A 23,654-nucleotide genomic window follows, 5' to 3' on the forward strand; every position below is an offset into this window, starting at 1 on the left:
TCTATAAATTTAGAACTAGAGAGAAAATTTTGGTTTACTTATCCAAGCTTCTCATTTCACATAGAAAAGAACATCCCTACATCACTGGGATATTTGCTCCTTGGCAAAGCCAGGAGTTTTGAGGCAACTATGTGGCTCAGTGGTATGGTAACATGCATGAGGATCTGGCTTCAAGAACCAGCACCAGGAAAAAAAAGTTCTCTTTGGATTCATGGTACACAGGTAAATCCTGCATAATGTGTGTTTCATCCTTCATCATACGTCACTGGTAATTTTCCATGTATCCAGAGAACCCAATTATTAATACCTAATTGGAATGTTGGAAATCTTAAATTTTCTGGTAGACATGGTAGAAAATGCCTGTAGTCTGTTACTCTGGAGGCCAAGGTAGGAGGATCACTAAGCCTCAGAGTTCAATAACAGCCCAAGTGACACTGTGAGGATCAGTCTCTAAGAAGGGGAGAGTTGACTAGTAGTAGAGCACTTGTCTACCTTGCATGAGGCCCTGGGTTCCTTCCCAATATCTTTTTAAAATATGGTGTGGCAGAAAATCATACAAAAGAAATTCAAAATGACCACAAACACATACTTCCACCATGTAACATTAGCAGTGTTTGACTACAGGGCATTCAGTGTCAGCAATTAACCTGAGCTCAGCATGTGGCTGGCAGACAGCTATAAGACAGTGCTGGGGACATGCTAACCAATGCTAGGAGTCAGGAGATATAGATTTTCTTTGACTGTGTCTCCCTTCTCACTCCTCTGCTCAAGCTGCCATGTTGGGCCTTCTAGCCAAATGCCTTTGTCTCCCATCTGTGCTGGGCAGCATCCTGACCACCTTGCAAGGATACCGTCATCTTCTCTTCCAAATCCCCAGGTTCCTTTGTCGTTTGCTGTTACTGACATAAGAAATGCTTTTGCATAGCTACCTTACCTTTTCCCTTCTGACAGAAATTCATTATAGGCCAACACAATGCACAAAACAGATGGCTGTTGGATTAGGGCAGCAGCAAGTGAAGTCTAAGGCGATGGGGTTCTAAATCTGTCAAGGTTTTGTTTTCTTCAAGATCTAGCCTATCATCTTCCTTTAAATATTCATATAAATGGCCACATAAAGGAGATTAGTGTAAAAAGTAAGAAGTGACACACAAAAAAGAGGCTTAAGATATATGAACTGAAAAGAGAGAAAACAAGATTATACCTCGGAATTGTTTACAACACACAATATCATAGCTGTATATGAATAAAAAGCAGAAGGTAAAACAACAACAACAAAAAACAACCAATTTGCTCCATTGTATGATAAGGCCACTGGATTCCATTAATGTGCCTCTGTTTGTATGGTAAATACTGTTTTAAATGTATACACAGGTATTAATTAGTAACACTCACGCTGGATATTGGTGCTAATGTTTCTCAGCCATTGAAGCATGGTGTAGCTGTCCTATGTCTAATGCCTGTCAGCTTGCTGGCCTGCAGGGACACATTCAAATAACTGCTGCCACCTGATAGCAACCAGACTTGCAGGCTTGGCAGGTACATAGACACTGTGAAAGCCCAGCAGGCTAGCCTGGTGAGTCAACATTTAAAATTGACATAAGTATACAGAATTCAGTTTACAGTTTTAAATCCCCATCCAAAAGGAAATGTTTAATAACAAACACTTCATAAGGTGAATCACTTCTCAATGGCCAGGCTTTGTTTTCTTTTTTCTGATTTTATCTCTTAGATAGCCTTTCAATTCATACCAATACTGTTTCTATTGATCATTTAATTATTTAAAAAGAACTATGGTAAACAGAATGATCAACTTTTCTGGACAGTTAAATTACAAGCAAAACCCAACCATATGAATATACACATGGATATATAAGTAAGTTTCTGTTTAAGTCCGAGGTATACATATCCTGTCACCCAAAACAACCGGGAAAGCATTAGCACATGGCTGAGCACTGCAGGCACAGTGGGCCTTGACCCGCTATCCCCACACTGACTTGGAGTTGCCTCTCTGTGAAGACAAAGCAAAAGCACAGGTTTACTTGCTTATGGATAATTTTGTGATTTTTTTTTACCAGCATAATGCTGACTTAAATGAAAAACTTATTTAGCACAATGCTGTAGGAAAATCAGCTCAGTAAATTGAGACCTTTTTTAAGTATAGTTACATTAAATTATCTGCATAATCCAGTGAATTCTCGTTTCCACTGGAGCATTACCCAGGACAAGAACAAAAGACAGTGCTTTATTAGACAGACGCTAGGTTGAAGAATTTTCTCAGAAAGCTCAGTTAGGCTGTGATAGGAACACAAATTTCTCTAAGTATGCTGAACAACGCTTGAGGGCATACTTAGGGAAGCTTTATTACATCGCACACGTGGAACCAGATTCTCCCTCGTGGGCTGCAGCCAGCGTGAAGTTCACACTACATTAATTTGCACTTGTCGATATGCTGCTTTGCAAGGATTCTTACGGCATGCATGTTCAAATGTGTACTCTGACTCTTCGGCTAGAATATAAACTCCCCAAGGGCAGGATCGGGGCTTGCAGCAATTTCCCCCTAGTGTCTGGTAAGCTGGTCTGGCTAAGCCATGCCCCCAGGAGCTGTTGTATGGTAGAGGAGAAGGAATGGCAATGTACAAGACTACAGCACTGGAAGGGCGTGAAGAAGACAGGCAAGCAGCGCTGTCATCACCAAGACCGCGTGACTGTGTGCGCCAAAGCCATGCCCATGTGGCCCCCTCCCAGGCACTGTGTTGAGGAGAAGTGCGATGGCAGGTGGTAGCTGAATAAGTCTCTGAAGTCTAGCTCTCAGACTTCACCCATTATCTCGGGCTGCTGAAGAGAGTGTGTAGCTTCAGAGAGATCAGAGCTGCATGAGATTTACTCTAATCTGTAGGCGCTAAAGTTACAAGTAGAAAAGACTAACACTGCTGCTACTCACTCCCAGCAGCTACGATGGCCTGTTGCTGGGATGCTCCCAGAATTAGACAGTGGACTCCAGAGGCCAATAATCTAGGTCTTGAGGCACATTACACTGTTACTATAAAAAAAAGAAAATAAAACTATTTCGGGGAAGCTCATTCCATGGCCTGTAACAGACTTTTCCAATCGTTTGCCAGCTGCTGCCGTGGTCCTGACTTCCACACTAAACACTGAGATCAGATAGGTGCTCAGAGAGAAACAGTCCCAACCCTGAGGACCCTCTACACCATCGGGTACAATTCTCAGACCTTCCTTTATTCTTTGTATTTCTCTGGTCTTAACTGGGTGTGACTTTTAGGAGCTGCAGTGCTTCCTTGGTCTCTGCAAAGCCACACCAGGCAGACAGATTTCCTTCAAATATCTAATGAACTGATTTTAAACAGGAATTCCTGTGTTGACACACTCCTTTTCACTGAGTCACTTCTAATGTGCTGTCTCAAGACTGGTACAGAGCTGAGCAACTTTTAAAGCTTTTTTTCTCTCTCTAATTTTTCCAAGCAAGATTTTCTGATGTTTTTATTTTGTGTAGGTGACTATACTCTGAAGCATTTGCTTTGATTACTTCACGAAGGTACTTGCAACATTAAATGTTTCCTACTCGGTGGTAAGTGTCTCTCCAAAGTTCTACCACATACAGTAGGGCTAAGAAAAGCTACATCTGCTTTCTTCTGAAAACTAAAGGGCATATATGCTAACCTATTAGTTAAACTGTAAAGAAAATAATAACACTGTGTTTTTACTTTCATCTAAGCTGCATGCCATTATTAAGCCATGTGTCCTAATAAAATGTGGACACAGACAGCCATGTACTCAACCTGGTAGTGCTAACAGATGACTGAGAAAACAGAGATATGGCATATGCACTTTTCTGTAAAACAGTTGAAAACAAGTTATAATCCAAGGCTGATGTTCTCCAGTAAGGCATCCCAGTAAGTCAGAAGAACTCCCTGCCCCCAGAGAGGGCTAGCAAACACTTCCTACAAGGGTTAGATGATAATGATAATGTTTGGGCTTGGTGGGCTAGAAGGTCTCTGCCACACCTTCTCAGCTCTGCTTTTTCCCAAAAAGATTTATTTTTATATTTTTAAACTATGTGTATGTAGGTTCCAGTAGAGGTCAGAGGGCACCCTGGTGCTGGAGCGACAGGAAGTGGTGAGCTGCCATGTGGGTGCTGGGAAATTAGCACAGGATCTTAACACTGAGCCCCACCCAGCTCTGCTCTTGTACCAGAACAGGGAGGAAGCAGAAGCATATGTTCCTGTGTTTTTATAAAATATCGATCGCTTGTAAAAACAGCAGTGAGCAGACCTAGCAGGAGTCTCAGTTGCTAACAGATACAAGGAGTGCGGACGTCACATGGACACATGACAAACGCCATCACTGCAAACCCCTACTCTGCACAGGTGTGGCAGTTCGTGGCATGTTCTCAATGCAGTCTCACAGCACTGTTTAAGAAGTCCTCGCAGCTAGGTAAGATCCTGAGTTGAGAATAGCCTGGACTACACAACACAGCAAGTTTCAGACTATCCTTGCCAACATGGTGAGACCTTGTCTCACAAAATCAAAAATAAAACAGGGCTTGGCACTTGCAACTTATGGCCCCACAATCAATGTTTTGCAATTTTTAATGACTTTTATTTGAGGATTCGTAGTTTGCCCATAGTGTAATGGACCCATGGAACATCAGTTCACCTATGTGGTCTTTCCCCTGTTCTCAGAAAGTTGTTCCCCTCCAGTCTCTGACTTGTCCCAGGCTAACTACTGCTGGTATCCAGTTTCTGTCTTGTGCCAGGCTAACTATTGCTGGTATCCCCACCAGGATGGAACCAGGTCCTGTAAGTGGGGGAAGCTTGTGGTCTGTAGCTGCCTTTGCGGCTAGCAGGAGACTAGGTGTGAACTCTGACTGCTGATTTTATGTGTGTGTGTGTGTGTGTGTGTGTGTGTGTGTGTGTGTGTGTGTGTGGACAGCACATAAAAATGTAAAGTCTTTTGCTCCTGGATCAGGAGCAAATACAGGTATCCCAGGGTAGATGCTATGGTCTCTTTTGGGATAAAGGAGACTGACTCCCATAGTACCCAATGGGGCGCAGTGCCTGGAAGAGAAAACCTGAGAAGCTTGGGAGAGATGGTTCAGTTGGGAAAGCACTTGCTTTGTATGATGGGGACCTCAATTTGATATCCAGAACCCAGAAAAATGAGAGGCATGGTGAACATTTGTTTTGAAATTTAAAATTCCTTAATTTTTTTCATTCTTGGTACCATTACAGAAATTTGCAAGGCAATATGCTTGATGTAACAAGGAAAAATAGGAAGGAAAAAAAAAAGGACAAAGCTATAACAGATAAAAGACCTCAGGAATGCACATCTAATTGACGCTACACTGCATTAATAAACAGCTGCACATTTTGTGAACTGTGCTATGACAGTCCTGAACAAGAAGGCTTTCTTGTCTAAGCTCAGTGATGCTTCTGCCTATGGAGTACCATTCCTTCTGTGGCTGAATTTTACAGTTCCTCTAATGCATCTGGGGTGACTGTCTTAGAGCAGCCTGCTGCTTCCCTGACAACTCCCTGTTCTTCCTCTAAGAACTACACCCCTTTCTGCTGTTGGCTAAACCTTCTGCCACCAGATTCACAGCCATCACCAGAGGGACTGCCTGAGTGTCCTCCACCAACAATACCATGAATCCATAATTTGATTGTTGTCCACCATAATTTTCAAAACCATGCACTTCCCACCACCCACAGTTACCTCGACCAAAACTTCCTCCTCCTCATAATAGCCACCATATCTCCTCCTCTACTGCATCCACCACCACGGTTTCCATGTCCTGGTCCACTATCACCACCGTCTCCTCTATTACTATACCCAGGGCCACTACCATGGTTGCCGCCATCACCTCTAAATGCATTGTACCAACCTCCATGACCACCTCTGCCACCACAGGTTCTACAAAAACCCAAAATTATCTCTACCACCTCTCAAGTACCACAAAGTTGTCAGATCCACCTCCTGACCTCACTCTGTGACCAGTGAACTGCATCTCTTGTTTAGAAATGGCCCTTTTCTTTTTTCTTTCTTTTTTTTAATTGATAGGTGGCATTTTATTGGGGAAAAAACTTACACAGAAAACAGTAGGTGACTATCACGGCATTCCAGCTCCAAGGATGCAGACCCTACCTCCCCAATACTCTCCGAGACCTGAGACCTGAAGGGGACCCCATTTCCAATCCTCTCCCTTTATCCGGTCATATCCTCTCACCTGTAACCACACCCAAAAGTTGTGGTCACTGTTACAGGTACACAGGCAAATATATCGCTAAATTCCCCTTTTAGTCTAAAGAAGGAGATTTAGGCTTGATACAAAACTATATAAAATGATAGCAAATATCAAGTACACTCTAGGAGAAGGAAATGTAAAAACATACACAATTTAAGACCTACTGCCAGTGGAGCATGTTTTATGTACATGTGTGCTAGCCTATCTCCCTCTCCAGTCCTGATGGTGGGAGTGGTTTGTATATAGAATTCCATTACTGACTCAAAGCCAAGCCATCTTGCCACCAAGTAAGAGTAAGAGTAACTCAGTAGACCTTTATGTTCTGTGCCACAGATACAGGTGGGGTTGGAAGCCCACTAGCAAGTCAGATCCCTGCTCAGCAGCCCGGGAATCTGGCATGGAGCTAGAGCTTTGTGGCAAGAGATGTCCCTTTTCGCTTCACAACTACGTCCAATGACAGTTGGTATTTCTGAACGACAGTTTTATCAACTGGGTCAAAATCATCAAACTTTACAAAAGCAAATCCTCTTTCTTCCCACCCTACTTGACTTCCAGAATTTGGATGGTTTTAATCTCCTGTACTTTTCAAAGTAGTCTCTCAGATTCTATTCTCTGTATTTTCTTTAATGCCATCAGCACAGACTTCTTTGTTAAATGAAGTCTTTACAGGCTTTATAGACTTTATAGACCCCTCTCTAAAAATGCCTCTCTTTAGTTCTACCATATGCCCATCAACTTTGCACCAACTTCTTTAAACACAAGAGCAAGTCATAAAGCCAAAGCCAATTGCATGGTTTTTTTTTTTTTAATTATTTATTTTTATTTTACGTGCATTGGTGTTTTTTGCCACGGGTGTTGGGTCCCCTGGAACTGGAATTACAGACCGTTGTTAGCTGCCATGTGGGTGCTGGGAATTGAACTCAGGTCCTCTGGAAGAGCAGTCAGTGCTCTTAACCACTGAGCCATCGGTCCAGCCCACCAATTGAATGTTTTGTTGAGAGTCTCACATCAGCAGACAGTTCGAAAAAGCGCTCCGTTTCTCAAAATGTTCTCTTAAACTATCATCTGTAGTTTCAAAGCTCAGATCACCAATAAATAGCTTCCTCGATTGTTCTGGTTTCTTTGGATCATCTCCCCGCCCCAATTCCAGCTTCCGGGACAATGGGCAAAGTCAAGCTGGGGGATGGGGCAACAACAGTTTTAGCTCCATTCTGAGACCTGACTCACTCTTTCAATCGCAGTTCTATATGGGACTGAGAGGAAGACATGGGGGCATTTGTAAACCCCTACTAGTGAAGCAGAGACAGGATGAATCCTAGAGCTTGTTGGAGAGCAAATATAACGTAACCGGTGAACTTAATACCAAAGAGATGCTGTGTCTCAAACGAGGTTGATAGCATTTCCAAGAACGACATCTAAGGTTGTACTTTGGCTCTCACATGAATGTGCATACTCTCTCTCTCTCTCTCTCTCTCTCTCTGTCTGTCTGTCTCTCTCTCTCTCTCTCTTCCATGCACACACATATAAACAAAGAAAGCTTAGAAGCTGTTGGATCACATAGGCACCCTTGGTTATAGGGTACCTATGAGGTTCTACAGCTACTATGCTAATCCTTGTGCTATATACAGTTCCAAATTAAGTAACACATTTAAAATACCATGATGGGGAGCAGGAAGCAGAGGAGTGCAAGAGCCTGAAGAACAAAGAAAAGAAAAAGAAAAGCTTCCTATTGTAGCATCTTTAACATCATGCTTCTCTTCTTTGAACAAAAAGTCCTGTATTTTTACTTGCACTAGCCCTGATAAAGGCTAGGGCCTAAAACACACATCTTTTGAGACTCAACTATCAAATTCAAAGTTGACAAAGACGATTCCCCAGATGCACTGTTCATTTCAAATCAGCTAACCTGGCAATTCTGGGGTTTCCTAACAATTCCTGAATCTTAAAATATTGGGCTCTGAAATGATGTAGTTTGCATTTCAGAGTTTCTGGCCCCCGTCTTGAACTGGATGAAAATCCCATGTTGGCCATGTGCTCCAATAGTGGTGTGGCAGAGGACAACCAGATATTTTAGGAGTACAGAACACAAGCAAAGCCTTTCATGGGAAATTTAATAGCAAAAAAAAAAAAAAATCAACTTTGTTATTATTTAAGTGTTCCTTTTAGCTCCTTTTAAAGATAGCACCCTAGTATTTGAATAGACAAAGACACCTGCCTTACATTTTGGAATAAATCAACTGCAAACCATTTTTGAGATAAAGAAATGTGAACATTGCTTGGGAGTCACTTGCTGTATTATTTGGTGTGACAATATAACAGGAAATTTTCCTTCATAGATATACAGTAAAGTATTTGTAAGTAAAAATAATAAATATAATGCCTGATACCTGTTTGAAATATTTCTGCAAAAGGAGGACGGGTAGAGGAAGACAATGAGAATTTGAAAATAAGATGGAAAAATCTGACAATGAAGGTGAAGTTAAGAGAAAAACTGAACTGGGTAGAAGAGGGTTGATACAGTAAATGATGAAGCCTTCCAAGCGCATGGCTTGTTTATAACATTCCCTTCGGTTCATGTGTTATTAAATTCTCACGGTGTGTGTGTGTGTGTGTGTGTGTACCTGATATTTACAAATAAATAAATAACCCCCAAAAAAATTAGGGCACAAACTTCCAATCTCCACACCAAATGCCTTTTGTTTTCCTTGTGCAGAAGCGTCCCCTGAGACCGACAGCAGTTCTCTGAGCTAGAGCAACACAAAGGAGTTGATGGGAAGGATAATTCACCCATGGGTCCTGACACAATATAAAGAGAAAAGAAGAAAGTGGGCGGAAGAGACAGCCATTGTTCCTCCTCTAACCTTTCTTTCTAATTATGCCAGAGTCAAGGCTCAGGTCACAAGGAAAATCATTTTGGTGGTCAACCATTTGCCCTGTTTTGTATACATCAAAGAGGCTCTTGTTCTCACCGCATTCCAATCTCACAGTTTCCCACCTACTTTCAAAACCCATCAAGTGGCCAGATTAGCTAAAATATGAATTAAAATGACTACATTATGGGGAACACCTGTTTGCAAACCAAGAGACAGGCCTCTGGTTCTGACGACTGTATGATATATAAGGCTTTAAAACTAAAATATGCTTTACATCATTGTAGGTATTGCAGATAAATGCTTGCCATGGCAAGCTTTTCCAAGCTAAATGTAAATTTCTCTCCTGGGTGCAGATGGTGGCCAAGCTAAATAGCTCTTCGTTCTTACAGACAGAAGGTCAGGTCATGGCTGAGAGACCAAAGAACAATTGCTGCTTTGCTGCTCCAAATCATCCAGGGAATGAGAAGCTACGACTTTCTGAAACTGTGTTGCAAAGAGTACCTATAAGATCTCCTCACAGCCTGTCCCAGGAAAAAAAAAAAAAAACAATAGCAAGCAAACATCTCCAGACTCTTCCAGATTTACTCCTAAACACTGTGCTCTTGCAAAAGGCGCATTTCAACCTACATCAGGATCATCAGGGAAACTTGTATTTCAGACATCAGGGAACAGTGACAAAGAAAAATCAATCCTTGCAACTTTAGCCTTTGCACATGAGAAAGAAGATATTGTGCTAAAACACAGACACTAGAAATGGTTTTGAACTAGGTTACTCATTTCCAAGTGATATTCTCCTCTTGTTAGTGTAGGAATTTTTAAATCACTAAAACATGGTAATGTAATTTTAAATCATCCCAAAACTCTTTGCTTCTGTGTTCTATTGGTTGAAAATATTATAATTCTATAGTGCTGTATAACAACTCAAAAAAGGTATTTAATAATGTCACAGGGTGTGCCGACATAGCTGTAAGAACCTGTAGGGCATGAGAAAGAGGAAAGCGCTCCATTGATTTAGGAGGCCCCAGGCTTTCATTCCTCGATGGAAGAACTTTCCACTCCACTATCAGGTGCGCCCCCAGCTGGAGGAAATGAAGTCTGCACACATTAATACAAAGATCTTAGAAGATATAGAACACACCATAAAGTCTGCATAAAGTGGTATAAAAACTACTTTTATTCCAGTTGTCTAGGTTTCAAATTAGTACCAAGGGTTTCAGCCATGATTTGAAATTTTTTTGCACAAAACTTCATTAGCACTTTCTTATTTAATACTTTCCCCAATTGCCTTTATGTCATTTGTCATCAACAGCTGATGGGTTGAAAGGGAAAGTATGTTGAAAATATGATAGAGAGCCTTGATCAGAAATATGTTGCAAAATTATCTAGAGCAACTTACTTCTAAATTGTAAGGGTATCTCTAAATTATTGATACTGATACCTCAGTCTTATTATTTTAATAGAATACACAATCTGCTTTTCTTGGCTATAAGGAATGCAAACCTTCAATGGCCTATAATATAACATAAAAATAGAACAGCCAGAGTCAATCTGCCATAACTTTCTCTTTACAAGCTTTCCCAAGAGTCAATTAAAATTGGAGTATCTATACACCCTCAGCAGAGCTCTAACATAAAACATCTGTTCAAGCTGAAACTGAAGCAAGTAGCAGTTTCCCTAACATTTCTAATTTCACTGTATTTAGGCTTCCTGAGCAAACGTATTCATGGCCATCTAGTTAAAACTGGTTCCATTCTGCCAACAATCAATTTGATTGACATATTTACATATCAACTCATCTCATCTTACAAATTTTAAAGTTTTTCATTTAAAATTGGATGCAAGTTGGCATCTTTCAAGAACTTTCTGTACGTATATTTTAGGTTCAAACTGTGCATTAGAACATTTTTTCAACTTTTCTAAGTAATAGATATATATCCAAATGTATATTTATGAACTGTCAAATTGGAATTTCATATGCAAGCAGTGGTATTCTCACCACTTCATGTCAGGCAACTGTAATGAAATTCTTTTAATAGTATAAAGTGGGCCCTTACATTAGCGAGAAACAATATAAGACAAATAAAGAGCCTAGGGATAAGACCCCACCAACGTCAGAAAGTAACATGTCACTAATAGCTTCAGAGCTGTGCTTGTGTCTTTCCTTACCTGATCTTTCATTTCAAGATCCTTTTGAGATTTTGCTTTGTATTCTCTGTGCTCCTTTTCTGCCTCCTCCTTCTCCATTTTCGTTTTATTCAGCTGAAATCGCATTTCTCCACACACCTGTTAGAGTGTAAAAACAGATCGATAGCCTCTGGAATGGCAGAGCAATGTCGACAATTAGATCTTTTGGTGCCCCCTAGAGGACACACAGATGAAGTACAACAAGACTTTTCTAAGACCATTGAATGTGGTTTAAGATTGGAAGGCAATAATAAGGCAATAATACAAGGAATTACTGAGTTTAACGTTCCAAATTACAACAATGAAATTTTAAGCCAGTGATATGTACCAGCAAGTAATGACACTTGCCACCAAGCTTGATTACTTGAGTTCAATCTAGTCCTACGTGGAAGTAGAGAACAAATTCCTTTCCTTCAAATTGTTTTCTGACTTCGAGTGGCATAGTACAGTGTGGGTATGAACGAACGAACACACACACACACACACACACACACACACAGACACACACACACACACACACACACACACACACACACCTCTCCCTTTCGTGCAAGCATGCACGCACACAGACATACACACATCCCCCTCTCTCAAACTATCAAAACAATAAAATAATGAAATGCATTATTTTCAGGATTATTTCATATGGAATAATTTCAGATGGCTGGACATAGTAGTGCACACCTTTAATCCCAGTACTTGGGAGGCAGAGGCATGTGGATCTCTGGGAGTTCGAGGCCAGCCTGATCTTAAAAAGCAAGTTCCAAGACAGCCAGAGCTGTTACACAGAGAAACCCAGTCTTGAAAAACAAAAAATAAACAAATTTTTTAAAAAGCAGAAAATTTTAAAGAAATATTACTAATAAAAGGTACTACCATCTAAAATTATACTAAACTTAGTAATTAAAAGTTAAAGTATGGGGGCTGGAGAGATGCCTCAGGGGTTAAGAGCACTGACTGCTCTTCCAGAGGTTTTGAGTTCAATTCCCAGCAACCACATGATGGCTCACAACACATCTGTAATGTGATCTGGTGCCCTCTTCTGGCACGCACTGTATACATGATAAATAAATAAATAAATAAATACTGTTTTTAGAAAAAGTTAAAGTATGTCATTATTCACACATACGGTCAAACATTCTCGCTATATTATAAAATATTTCTTTTTGTTTGTTTTCTTTTGTTTTAAGACAGGATTTCTGTGTGTAGCCCTGGCTGTCCTAGAACTTGCTATGTAGACCAGGCTGGCCTTGAACTCTCATAGATTTGCCTGCCTCTGCCTCCTGAATGCTGGGATTAAAGGCATGTACCATCACCCCTGGCTATGTAATTATTTCCTTAAAGACTTCATCAGTTAAGCTTTTAAGGAAAATTATATGAATTTTTCTTTGATAATAAACTATATTATTGATATTTAGATATACAATACCAGAACTTACAGTAAACATTACAGATAGCATCAATCTTATTGTCATAGGGACACAATATGACTTAAAGACTATAGAATAACTTCCAATAAAAGTCATATATTGGCTTTAAGCATGAAGCATGCTCTACAATTATAACTGTAGCCTTCTATATAAGAGGAAAACATACATTCAAATGAAGCAACTATGATATGTTAGCTAATTAATACATATAACAGCTTTAAATGTTGCAAAACATGATGCAATTGGTTTTTTCCTCTAACCCAGGTCACTGCACATAGAGAAACATATTTGAGAAATAGAATTATCAGAAAAGTCTAAGTAAAGAAATGATGAGCCTTTGCTGTGACAGGGAATCCAGAGAAAGCAGAGTTACAACTCTTTCTGAGGTCCTAATGCAGTCTTAATGACAGCATGTTATCTAATGGTTATTTTTTTTTTGTATTTTTTTTTATTAGTTCAAATTAGGAACAAGCTTGCTTCACAAGTCAATCCCTCCTCCCCTCCCCTCCTCTCCCCCCAATCTCCCACCTGCCCCCCACCCCATCCACCCTCCACTCCCCAGGCTGGGTAGGGGTTCCCCAAAGTCCACCACATCATCCTGGGCCGGGCCTAGGCCCTCCCCCATGTGTCCAGGCCGAGATGTGGGATGGGCTTTCAAAGTTCCTTCTTACACCAGGGAAAAAATACTAATCCACTACCAGAGGCCCCCTAGAGTGCAGAGGCCTCCTCATTGACATCCATGTTCAGGGGTCTGGCTCAGTCCCGTACTGGCCTCCCAGATGGAGGTCTGGGGTCGATGAGCTCCCCCTTGTACAGGCCAGCTGTTTCTGTGGGTTTCACCAGCCTGGTACCGACCCCTTTGATCTTCATTCCTCCCTTCTGCAACTAAGTTCCAGAGTTCAGTTCAGTGTATATCTGTGGGTGTCTGCCTCTGCTTCCATCAGCCACTGGATAAGGGCTCTTGGTAGGGGTCAGAGGCCAGCGGAGGACTAATGGTTATTTCTGCCTGCAAATTTTCAATTTGGCATGTCTTCAAAAATGATGGTTTTGAAAGCTTTAGAAATTAGTCTCATCATTCTTGAAATATTAAAATATAGTAAAGTATGAAATCTATATGCCTTCCTCTGCTCAGCTAAAAAGCTCTTTAGAAACAATAGGCACTAGAACAAGATGGAAGTGTAGCCAGAAGTCAGAAAGCATAACAAGAAAGAATTTTTTCTTCCATTCAAAAAAATAAGCTGAGCCAGGTGCGGTGGTGAATGCCTTTAATCCCAGCACTCAAGAGTCAGGTGGATCTCTGTGAGTTCGAGGCCAATCTGTTCTACAAAGTGAGTTCCAGGACTGCCAGGACTGTTATACAGAGAAACCCTGTCTTGATATATCCTCCCAGAAAGAACAACAACAAAAAAAGAAAAAAAAAGAAAAAGAGAAAGAAAGAAAGAAAAGAAAAAAATTCTAAACTGAAAATACTAAATAAAATTGAAGCATTAAAGAAAAATGTCTCCTCGATTCCAAACTGTTTGGCTTAAGTAGGCCTAGGAATTAAGTGACAAATTCTCAAGTCTCTAACAGAAAATAACAGTTCCTCAGCTGCGACTGGCAATGACATTTATCTAAGTGTACTGTATAACAAATGTCTGAGTCTAGTCTTCTAAAAGTCACTCCATTCTTTAATTTGAACTCTTGCTTCCTTAGTTCTTTCAGCTCATTGCTTACTATATTCATCCACAACACTTGAACGTCTTCTACAATAAGTCAAGGCCTTACACTGAGCCAGAATCATCATCTCAGGGTTGGAAACTATTTCACCCTCCGAAGTTTGAGTCCTTTGAACAGTTGCAGAGCCAAGAACTTGTTCACTACAATATGATGCTTCATAAAAAGGTATCTCCTGTAACGAACCACAAACCAGTACCATGATTTTCCCTGCAAACCGGCACGCCCATTCCTTGGCAGACCTCACTGCCACCCCTATCTCCAGACAGACACAGAAGGTATGTTAGCAAATGGGAGCTTCTTAAATCTCTTCATCATCAACCATGAATTTTAGGAAGTGAGTGGAGAATTAAAAAGTGAAAAGAGAAATAGCTCTTTTTGTTAAGATGTATGTATATGTATAATGTAAAAGCTAAAATAATTTTGATTATTTAATTATAAAGCAACAATGGAATACAATGTATCAAAATTCAAGAATATAGGTTATCATGTTATAGAATTATCTGTGAATTTAGTGGTAAAGAATTATTTCATCTGCATATTACATATGCCAATATTCTTATTAGTTAAGTGATTTACTTGACACCCAGATAAACTAGCATTCTTTTTTAAATCATTTATTCTTATTTTACGTACATTGGTGTTTTGCTTCTATGTATGTTTGTGTGAGGGTGTCAGATCTTGGAGTTACGGACAGTTGTGAGCTGCCATGTGGGTTCTAGCAATTGAATCTGGGTCCTTTGGAAGAGCAGTCAGTGCTCTTAACCACTGAGCCATCTCTCTAGCCCCTAAACTAACATTCTTAAGTCAGTTAAAACCATTAAACGTTTTAGTTCTCACTTGACTGGCTAGTGAGGCCCAGAGCACAAATGCTACAGTATTTTAATGTATAACTTAAGTATCAATAAAATAAGAATTCATGCTAAATTTAAGATTTAACTAAGAATTTAATCTAATCCATTGGTTTTAGAAGCAGATCTGAAAAAAAGAAATGAGAGGAAGAAACTTCTTATATCAAGCACATATTTTATCAAGTCTTCAACAGTTGCTGGGAAGACCAACCTCACACTGTTTGCAGAAAAACAATCACTCCTGGCTTAACTAACTCAGAAAAGTTAGCTTTCTTAAGGATTCAACAATATAAAAGCAATATAACTCCTATTCACAAGTCTGTCTTTGCCAATTATTTGGTACAAATTATCTTTGGATTTTCCCAACCACAGAGTGGTGCTTGTAGTAGTAATGTTTGTTGATAGACTCATTAAGTTGACCTTTATTATTCTGGAAATAATGAAACTTTTCTATTCCATACTTCTTCCTGACCACACCAGGAGCTTTGGATATTAAGAACAACGGTTTCAAGGTGGATGAGATGGCTCAGATGGTATCTGAAAAGCAGAGGGACAGCCCACAGTGGAGAGAAACCCGACTCTGACTCCAGAGTAGCACCATGGCATGCGTGCCCTCCCCTCCCCCCGTCACACACACAAAAAGAATGCATTTGAATAAAAATAATTCTAAGAAAATATGTACTTAAGCAACTAACTATTAAACCAAGACTTGTTCAGACCTTTCTGACATCCACTTCTTGAGAAGCAAGCTGGTTCTGAATTTCTTCTAGTTGATTGACAGCTGAAATCTTTTCCCTTGTAACAGTTTCTACCTGGGCCTCCAGCTTGGCAATATTCTGAGACAGGATCAACATCTGAATGAGGAAACATAAATTCGGCAGTGACATTTGAAAATGAGAATAGTAAAAGGCATTTTAATGGTTCGGTGTCTGCACAGCTACTGGGATCTACATCTTTTCTCCGCGGGCTAGATAATGTCTGCTTCTCTACTTACTCAACTCAGCTCATCACCTGAAATACCTCCTTCACTCCTATTCACTCTCTGGACTCTAACTTGTTGTGAAGCGGTGTACGATTGTAGAGTCTAAAGGCTGGTTGAAACCCCGAGACAGCAAATGTGACATGGTATGGAACAGACTGAGATGGAGACATTTCAAATGGGGACAGGAGGAACCAGGCAACTCCTAGGTCCTTTCCCACATGGACATTAAACATTAGAAAGGATAATTTAAAGAGATGAGATGGAGATAGAGAGGAGATTCCCTTCCCCCAAATCAGCACAGGGGTTCCCTGCAGTTCCTCTGTTGGCAAGCAGCACTTATCCTCAGTGTTCCTCAGTCCTGTCAAAAACCAGATGAGCAACTATCTCCTGTCTTCCAGGAAGCCCTCCTCAATTTCCAGATCCCAGCACAGAACAGGCATCGTTCACACCTCAGAGCTGCCAATCAGCTGCTGTGCATGGGGACACTCACCCCTGCTCTCTGTACTGCTTCCATGCTCCCTGTCACTACCCATGCCGTCCTGGCTGCTGAACATTCAGGGAGCTACAACATCATGTAATCCTACACAACCTCAGTGCGTACGCCTCACCACCCTCCACATCTGTAAACCACTGTCATGATACTCAATCACACTGTTTCATAGTTTTTAGCTGCCTGGTTCTGTTTCTTTGTTTAACCAGAAGTCCCTCAAGGGCAGGCTCATTAAAAGGCACTAAATGTCCCAGGAGTATATGGATAAAAATTAGGACGATTCTTTTCTGAGGGAATCTGTATGTAGTATCAGGTCTTACTCTTCTCTTCTCAGGACTGAAAAATAAATGCTTAATTGTCCTTAGACTTCACAGTTGTGCTCTGTTCCAGTGATTCCAACTCTTCTGTGTTAACTTCTTAGCTGGACTGACACATTTAAAATGAAGGAATGCTACCCTAACCCAGAAAAAGCATACTGGGATATCTATTTAATCTGCTCAAGAAACAATGATGCTTGAATTCTACTGCAGTCTCGGACATTTGTACATTGTTCTATAATTGAAATAAATAGCTAAAATTTCTTCACATAAATAAGCCTATAAGAGGTGAGAGAGATGGCTGAGTGGTTAAGAGTACTACTGGCTGTTCTTCCAGAGGACCTGGGTTCAGTTCCCAATACCCACATAGACGTTCACATCTGTCACTCCAGTTCCTGGGCTTCTGACACTCTCACAAATATACATGCAGGCAAAACAACAATGGGCACAAATCAAAATCAAAATCCCAAACCAACAAAACCAAGTAAGCCTAATTAAACTCATTGGTTCATACATTCAAAAAGCAAACAGAAGGGCAGTGGGACAGGAGATTATATAGAATGCAGATAGATGGGAGGATGAAAATGATCAAAACATATGCATGCATGAAAACAGCCAGAGGAAACACATTATTGTATATAATTAATATATGGTAATAAAAACTCTCATATCAACGTTGAACAAAAGTTTTGTAAAGAGCTTCACAGCAAGGAAACGAAGTCAGGTGTTGGCATTTGATTACATAAATAGCATACTTGACGAAAATGCAAACACTGAGTCCTATAGATAGATACATTGCAATTTAGAAAGATCAACATTTCTGAAAATCAAGGGGAACTGTACAGTTGATATACAATTATATACATGTCCCAAACATTAAGAGATTATCCAAAAACTTAATTTGCACATAGCTTCACTAGTATCAAAGTATCTTTGTGCACTTTACAGTCTGAACCAATAGTTAAAGGTCAAAAGAAAATAAACAGAGCAAATTGAGTATCAATTTAATTTCCTTAATTTAAGAGCTCAAATTCATGACTATCCATATCATAAACCTGTAATTATAGGTCTTCTGGAGCCATATAACAGCAGCAAATTTTAGTGACAAGCTATTCAAACCAATACATTACATATTTAAGTAGAGATAAATCTGACTATTATATTAAGAATGCTTTTTGTTTCAAGTCAATATACAGATATTTATTTTGATAATTATAATGTTGTATCAGTTTCCATTACAAGGCATATACCAAATCCCTCCCCTTCCTTGGGACTCCCTCCCTCTACCACCATCATTTAGTTCCTCTGCCCACTGCCTGTCTGCTACCTCCTGTCACCCACTTCCTGAGGCTTCCCCTCCTGTTGTCACACCTTCTCCCCCACGCCCACCATCTGGAAGTCAGCATTACACGGCAGGAGCTCCTCCATCCACATCTGTTGCAGAGCCAGAAGTAACACAGACAGCTGCGACCCTGCTGGATGTCCAAGGCACTGACATCAGGTAAGTCCTTTAAACTTTGACAGGGGCAAGGAAGAGACAAGGACACCTCGGTTGGGAAAGCTTGATAGAAATTTGTGCAAAGTGGTTTCCAGTACATTGGATATTGCATGAAATGGTAGAAGAGATTCAGGAAATTAAGGATTCTAGAAATTAAGGATTCTGGCAATGGGCGATTGTCAAGGGAACTGACTAAGAAAATCTGCGGGCTGTAGGGGGTGACCAAGCAAGCATATGATGGATGATGGACTGAACTAACAAGCCAGAGCAGTTCAGAGCAGACAAGGACCTTTCCCGAAAGCAAGAGACAAACTCACAGCATGAACTACTCACGGGGCTGGGGGATGGGCAGGTAGGCAGAGGCACCTGTCCGCCTAGAGCTTCCCACACCAATGGAGGTGGGGGGAGAAGGGGCGATGACTAAGTCTAAGTCTCTTGAGTGTCTGACTAGTAAGAACCAGGAGCACCTGTTTTTGTACTAACTTTATCAACCTAATTCTTACAGCATAATGATTAATTGGTCACTTTCCCTATTAGACTGTATTCCAAAGCTTGGGTGTGTGGGGGAGGGGGAGGAGTATGTAAATACATGTATGCACATTCATGCTGAGGTCAGAGTCAGCCCCCCTGTCTTCATTCACTACCTGGACTCACAGATTCAGCTCCCCTGGCTGGCCACCGAGCCCCAGGGATGCTTTGTCTCCAACTCCCCAGCACTGAGGTTTCAGCACACACAGCCACATGCAGCTTTATCTCCTGGGTGCTGGGATCCAAACTCAGGTCCTCAAGCTCCTGCAGGGAGCACTTTACCAACTCAGTGACTCCCCAGCACCAGGGAGCAGTTTGGAAAGCAATGTTCTTTCTGATTCCACGGCTACAGTTGGATCAACTGACAATCCCTCCTTTCTGTTTATCTATGCACACACTTACACACAGATTATACTCTTTAAAAATATAACAAGCAAACGCCCTTCTCCTTTTGTTCCAGTAAATACCTCATTCAATATTTTGTGTTGGCAAGCTTTTGTCCTGGGCATGTATTTCAGATCTGCTTGTGAAACTGAAGGATCTAGAACAAAAGAGTGAAACTGCAAGGTCTCGGGGAGGCAGTGGGGGGGGGGGTCGAGATTGGGAGGCGGAGGCAAGGACAAAGTCAGGAGAGGCAACGTTGCATGCTTGCTAGCTCTTAGCGAATGTGTGCACTGTGAGTAAGATCACGGTACCATGGTACCCAAAGACCTCAACATAAATCCAGTCACACTGAACCTCTTAGAAGAGAAAGTGGGAAGTACCCTTGAATGAACTGGTATAGGAGACCACTTCCTGAACATAACACCAGTAGCACCGACACTGAGTCGACAATAAATGGGACCTCCTGAAACTGAGAAGCTTCTGTAAGTCGAAGGACACAGTCAGCAAGACAAAATGGCAGCCCACAGACTGGGAAAAGATATTCACCAACCCTACATCTGACAGAGGGCTGATCTCCAAAATTTACAATGAACTCAAGAAGCTAGTCTCCAAAACACCAAACAATCCAATTAAAAAGTGGGGTACAGAACTAAATAGACAATTCTCAATAGAGGAATCTAAAATGTCTGAAAGACACTTAAGAAAGTGCTCAAAATCTTTAGCCATCAGGGAAATGCAACTCAAAACAACTCTGAGATATCATCTTACACCAGCCAGAAGGGCTAAAATCAAAAACACCAATGATAGCCTATGCTGGAGAGGATGTGGAGAAAGAGGAACACTCCCCTCCATTGCTGGTGGGAGTGCAAACTTGTGTGGCCACTTTGGAAATCAGTATGGCAGTTGCTCAGGAAAATAGGAACCATTCTACCTCAAGATCCAGCAATTCCTCTCTTGGGCATATACCCAAAGAATGCACATTCACACAACAAGGACATATGTTCAACTATGTTCATAGCAGCATTGTTTGTAATAGCCAGAACCTGGAAGCAACCTAGATGCCCCTCAACCAAAGAATGGATGAAGATGTGGTACATTTACACAACGGAGTACTACTCAGCGGAAAAAAAACAATGGAATCTTGAAATTTGAAGGCAAATGGATGGAACTGGAAGAAAACATCCTGAGTGAAGGAACTCAACCAAAGAAAGACAAACAGGAGCCTTCATCTAGTAGCTGACTGAAGCAGAAATAGGCACCCACAGCTAAACACTGAGCCATACTCCTGGAATCCAGTTGCAGAGAGGGAGGAGGGATGAGCAAAGGAGCCAAGACTGTGTTGGAGAAACTGCAGAAACAGTTGACCTGACCTAATGAGAGCATGGAGACCCTAGTTGTAAAGCTGGGGAACCAGCACTGGACGGAACCAAGCCCTCTGAATGTGGGTGCCAGCTAGGAGGCCAGGGCAGTTTAAGGGACTTCTAAGAGTGGGAGCCAGTGTTTATCCCTAGAGCACAAATGGACTTTGGGAACTCATTCCCTATGGAGGGATACTATTGCAGCCCTGATGCGGGAAAGAGGGCCTAGGCCCTCCCCCAGTGATGTGAAGGACTTTGATGGTCCCCCATGGGAGGAAATCACTATCCTTGGGGAGTGGGTGGGGGTGAGTTGGGGGTTCAGTGGGGAGCATGGGAGGATAAGAGGGGGAGGGAATGGGGGGCTTGATATATAAAATAAAGAGTGCTTCTTACAAAAATCACAGTACCCATGTCTGAGGCCTGTGCATTCCAACCACTGTAGCTGCTTATGCAGAAACTCCAGCCGTATGGGAAACTAGGTACTTCCCTAGGGGTGCACATGTGTGTGCACTTAGGTCGCTTTAGAGAAAGAATTGTACCAGATTTATATTAATACAAATTGAATTAGTTGGATTAATTTTTAGTTCTCCTGAAATGAGATTAAGAAAACTAAGCTACTTGCCCAAGTTCATTCAAGATAATACGTAAAAGGTCCAGCTAGAGCTTGTATTCAAGCCTGTCAATACTAATACACAGGTCCAGCAAGTCCACTGCTCATTCTAAAATATAAGTGACAGGCACAGGTGCAATTTATTCAATGCCCACAGTAGACAGGAATTAGGACATTTTCAAAGTATCATCACATTTAATCCCATCAAGTGCTTGAATGGCTCATCACCCCCAAAGATTAGAGAAAGTCCCAGAGAGATCAAACTGGACTCACTCCCCCATCTTTTTCCTCTGAAGCCATTCTCCCTGATGAGACCACCACCTGGCTGCTGGGACTAGTTGTCCTTACTCTTACACTTGTACTCGCACCTGAGATCAAATGTCTGCAGGGCTTACTCCATTTGTGACCCTGTGCAGCGTGGCAGCTGCCACCTTTACTCAGGAAGTGCCCACCAGGGAGAGATTCCTGTACAAATGTACCTGGCATGCTGCCAAGCACAGTTCATTGTGCCCCCTTTTTTTCCTTCCTTTTCGAAATCCTCACCCAAGTGTTTTTATATTGTGAAGCTACTGAGTCAAATGGTTTCCACTAAACCAGCCCCTTTCCAAATAAAAGTTCCCTAGGTGTGAGCAATAGCCTTTGTGTGTGGTTGATTCTATTTTCTCTCACATATACACATACACACAACAGCCAATTCAAAACTACAGCTCCTCCATGCCTTCATCGGGTTGAACAGAGGCCACTTCCTTCCTCAGTAGTTAGGATTTTAAATCCCACCTATTCACCTATTATTTGGAGCTCAGCCAAACACCTTTCCTGAATCGCCATGATCACTTGCAGACAGCAATCAGTTCTGACTCTGCCTTAGCCCTGTCTTTCCGATGCCACAGGGCCTTCTTTCTCTTCCATGTTATTCACATTTCATTCAAAAATATATATTTAAGCATTGCTAAGCAATGAGGATGTCAGGTCATATATACAGGGACTCACAGAAAGGTAGAGAAGGCAACAATCCCACAAGAATTTGTAATCAACTGTGGGAACACACAGAGTAGATCCTAGTTTGGCTTTGGGAGGCTCTGATGGAGGCTGTTTCAAGAACTATGAAGGAGCAAACAGAACAAAGAAAGACTCTTTTGGACAAGTGTAATGATAAGTCACTCAAAATCTTGAATAAAAACAAATAGTCGGGTGGTGGTGACACATGACATTAATCCCAGCACTTGGGAGGTGGAGGCAGGTGGATCTCTGAGTTCATGGCTGCCTGGTCTCAAGTGTAAGTTCCAGAACAGCCAAGGCTATACAGCACAAACAAAGAAACAAAAGCCACAAAACAAGCACAAACAAAAAACCAAAACAACAAAACAAACAAACAGGGCAGACTGGCTGTCTGAATGACTGGAGCAGTACAAGGAGGCCAGAGTGGTAGGGACACAAGGAAGAAAATGAAGGGAGAGGAGAAACGATGCAGAGACTTTAGGTTTTGCTAAAGGGTCCTAGTTTATCTGAGGCAGCAGAGAGACAAGAAAGGCCTAAAGCAAGACACTGGTGCACTCAGATGTTCACCACAGAAAAATCATCCCAGCTGTGGTTTAAAGAACAAGTGAGTTGAGGTTGGTGGCAAAGACACCACAGGGCTGGAAGTGCCATCTGACGGTGAGGAAACAGTGACACAGAGTAGAGAGAAGGCGGGTTTCTCTAACTCATGGAGGTAATGCTGGGTGTGTGTGTGTGTGTGTGTGTGTGAGGGGGGCAGCCAAGGGTGATCAGATCCCTGTTTGGGACCACCTGATGAACTGTTTCTACTGGGGCAAGGAGAAAAAAGAAAGGAGTTTCCCTTGGGCACTGATTCTTTCAAAGCTACTGTAGAAACTTATTTAAATCTCTGTCCACTAAAGAACTCGAGACTCAAAGGTTGAGGTAGAATCCTGCTTCCCAGAGAGGGTGAATAGCAAGCAGCTCACCTAGCTCACCTCCTTGTGCCTCCCAAGACGTCTTCGTGCGTGCGTGTTCTTGCCGCTCCTTATAAACGCTTCTCCACCTGGCTCCTCCCTACAACTTCCTGTCGGCTAGTTGCTGACCCAGCCCCAGGACCCCAGGTGAGTTTTCTTTAATCAAACATATCTTTGCATCATTAAACAGATGTTCCAGAACATAAACAAAAGTAACAC

The 23,654-nt window shown here is 41.5% G+C and overlaps 1 protein-coding gene across 8 annotated transcripts in view; it reads right to left on the minus strand.

The window, feature by feature from the left end:
- The window catches only part of LOC113830672 (SHH signaling and ciliogenesis regulator SDCCAG8), a 200,483-nt gene that overhangs the window by 127,904 nt on the left and 48,925 nt on the right, over nt 1–23,654 (minus strand). For all 8 annotated transcript variants that reach the window (XM_027418885.2, XM_027418883.2, XM_035445420.1 and 5 more), the window contains 2 exons: nt 16,036–16,170; nt 11,302–11,418 (listed from right to left, as the gene is read on the minus strand). In XM_027418885.2, the coding sequence (XP_027274686.1) occupies nt 11,302–11,418; nt 16,036–16,170 (252 nt within the window). The remainder of the gene's footprint in view (nt 1–11,301; nt 11,419–16,035; nt 16,171–23,654) is intronic.

Source organism: Cricetulus griseus, chromosome 5 (genome assembly GCF_003668045.3).
Source record: "Cricetulus griseus strain 17A/GY chromosome 5, alternate assembly CriGri-PICRH-1.0, whole genome shotgun sequence".
NCBI lineage: Eukaryota > Metazoa > Chordata > Mammalia > Rodentia > Cricetidae > Cricetulus > Cricetulus griseus.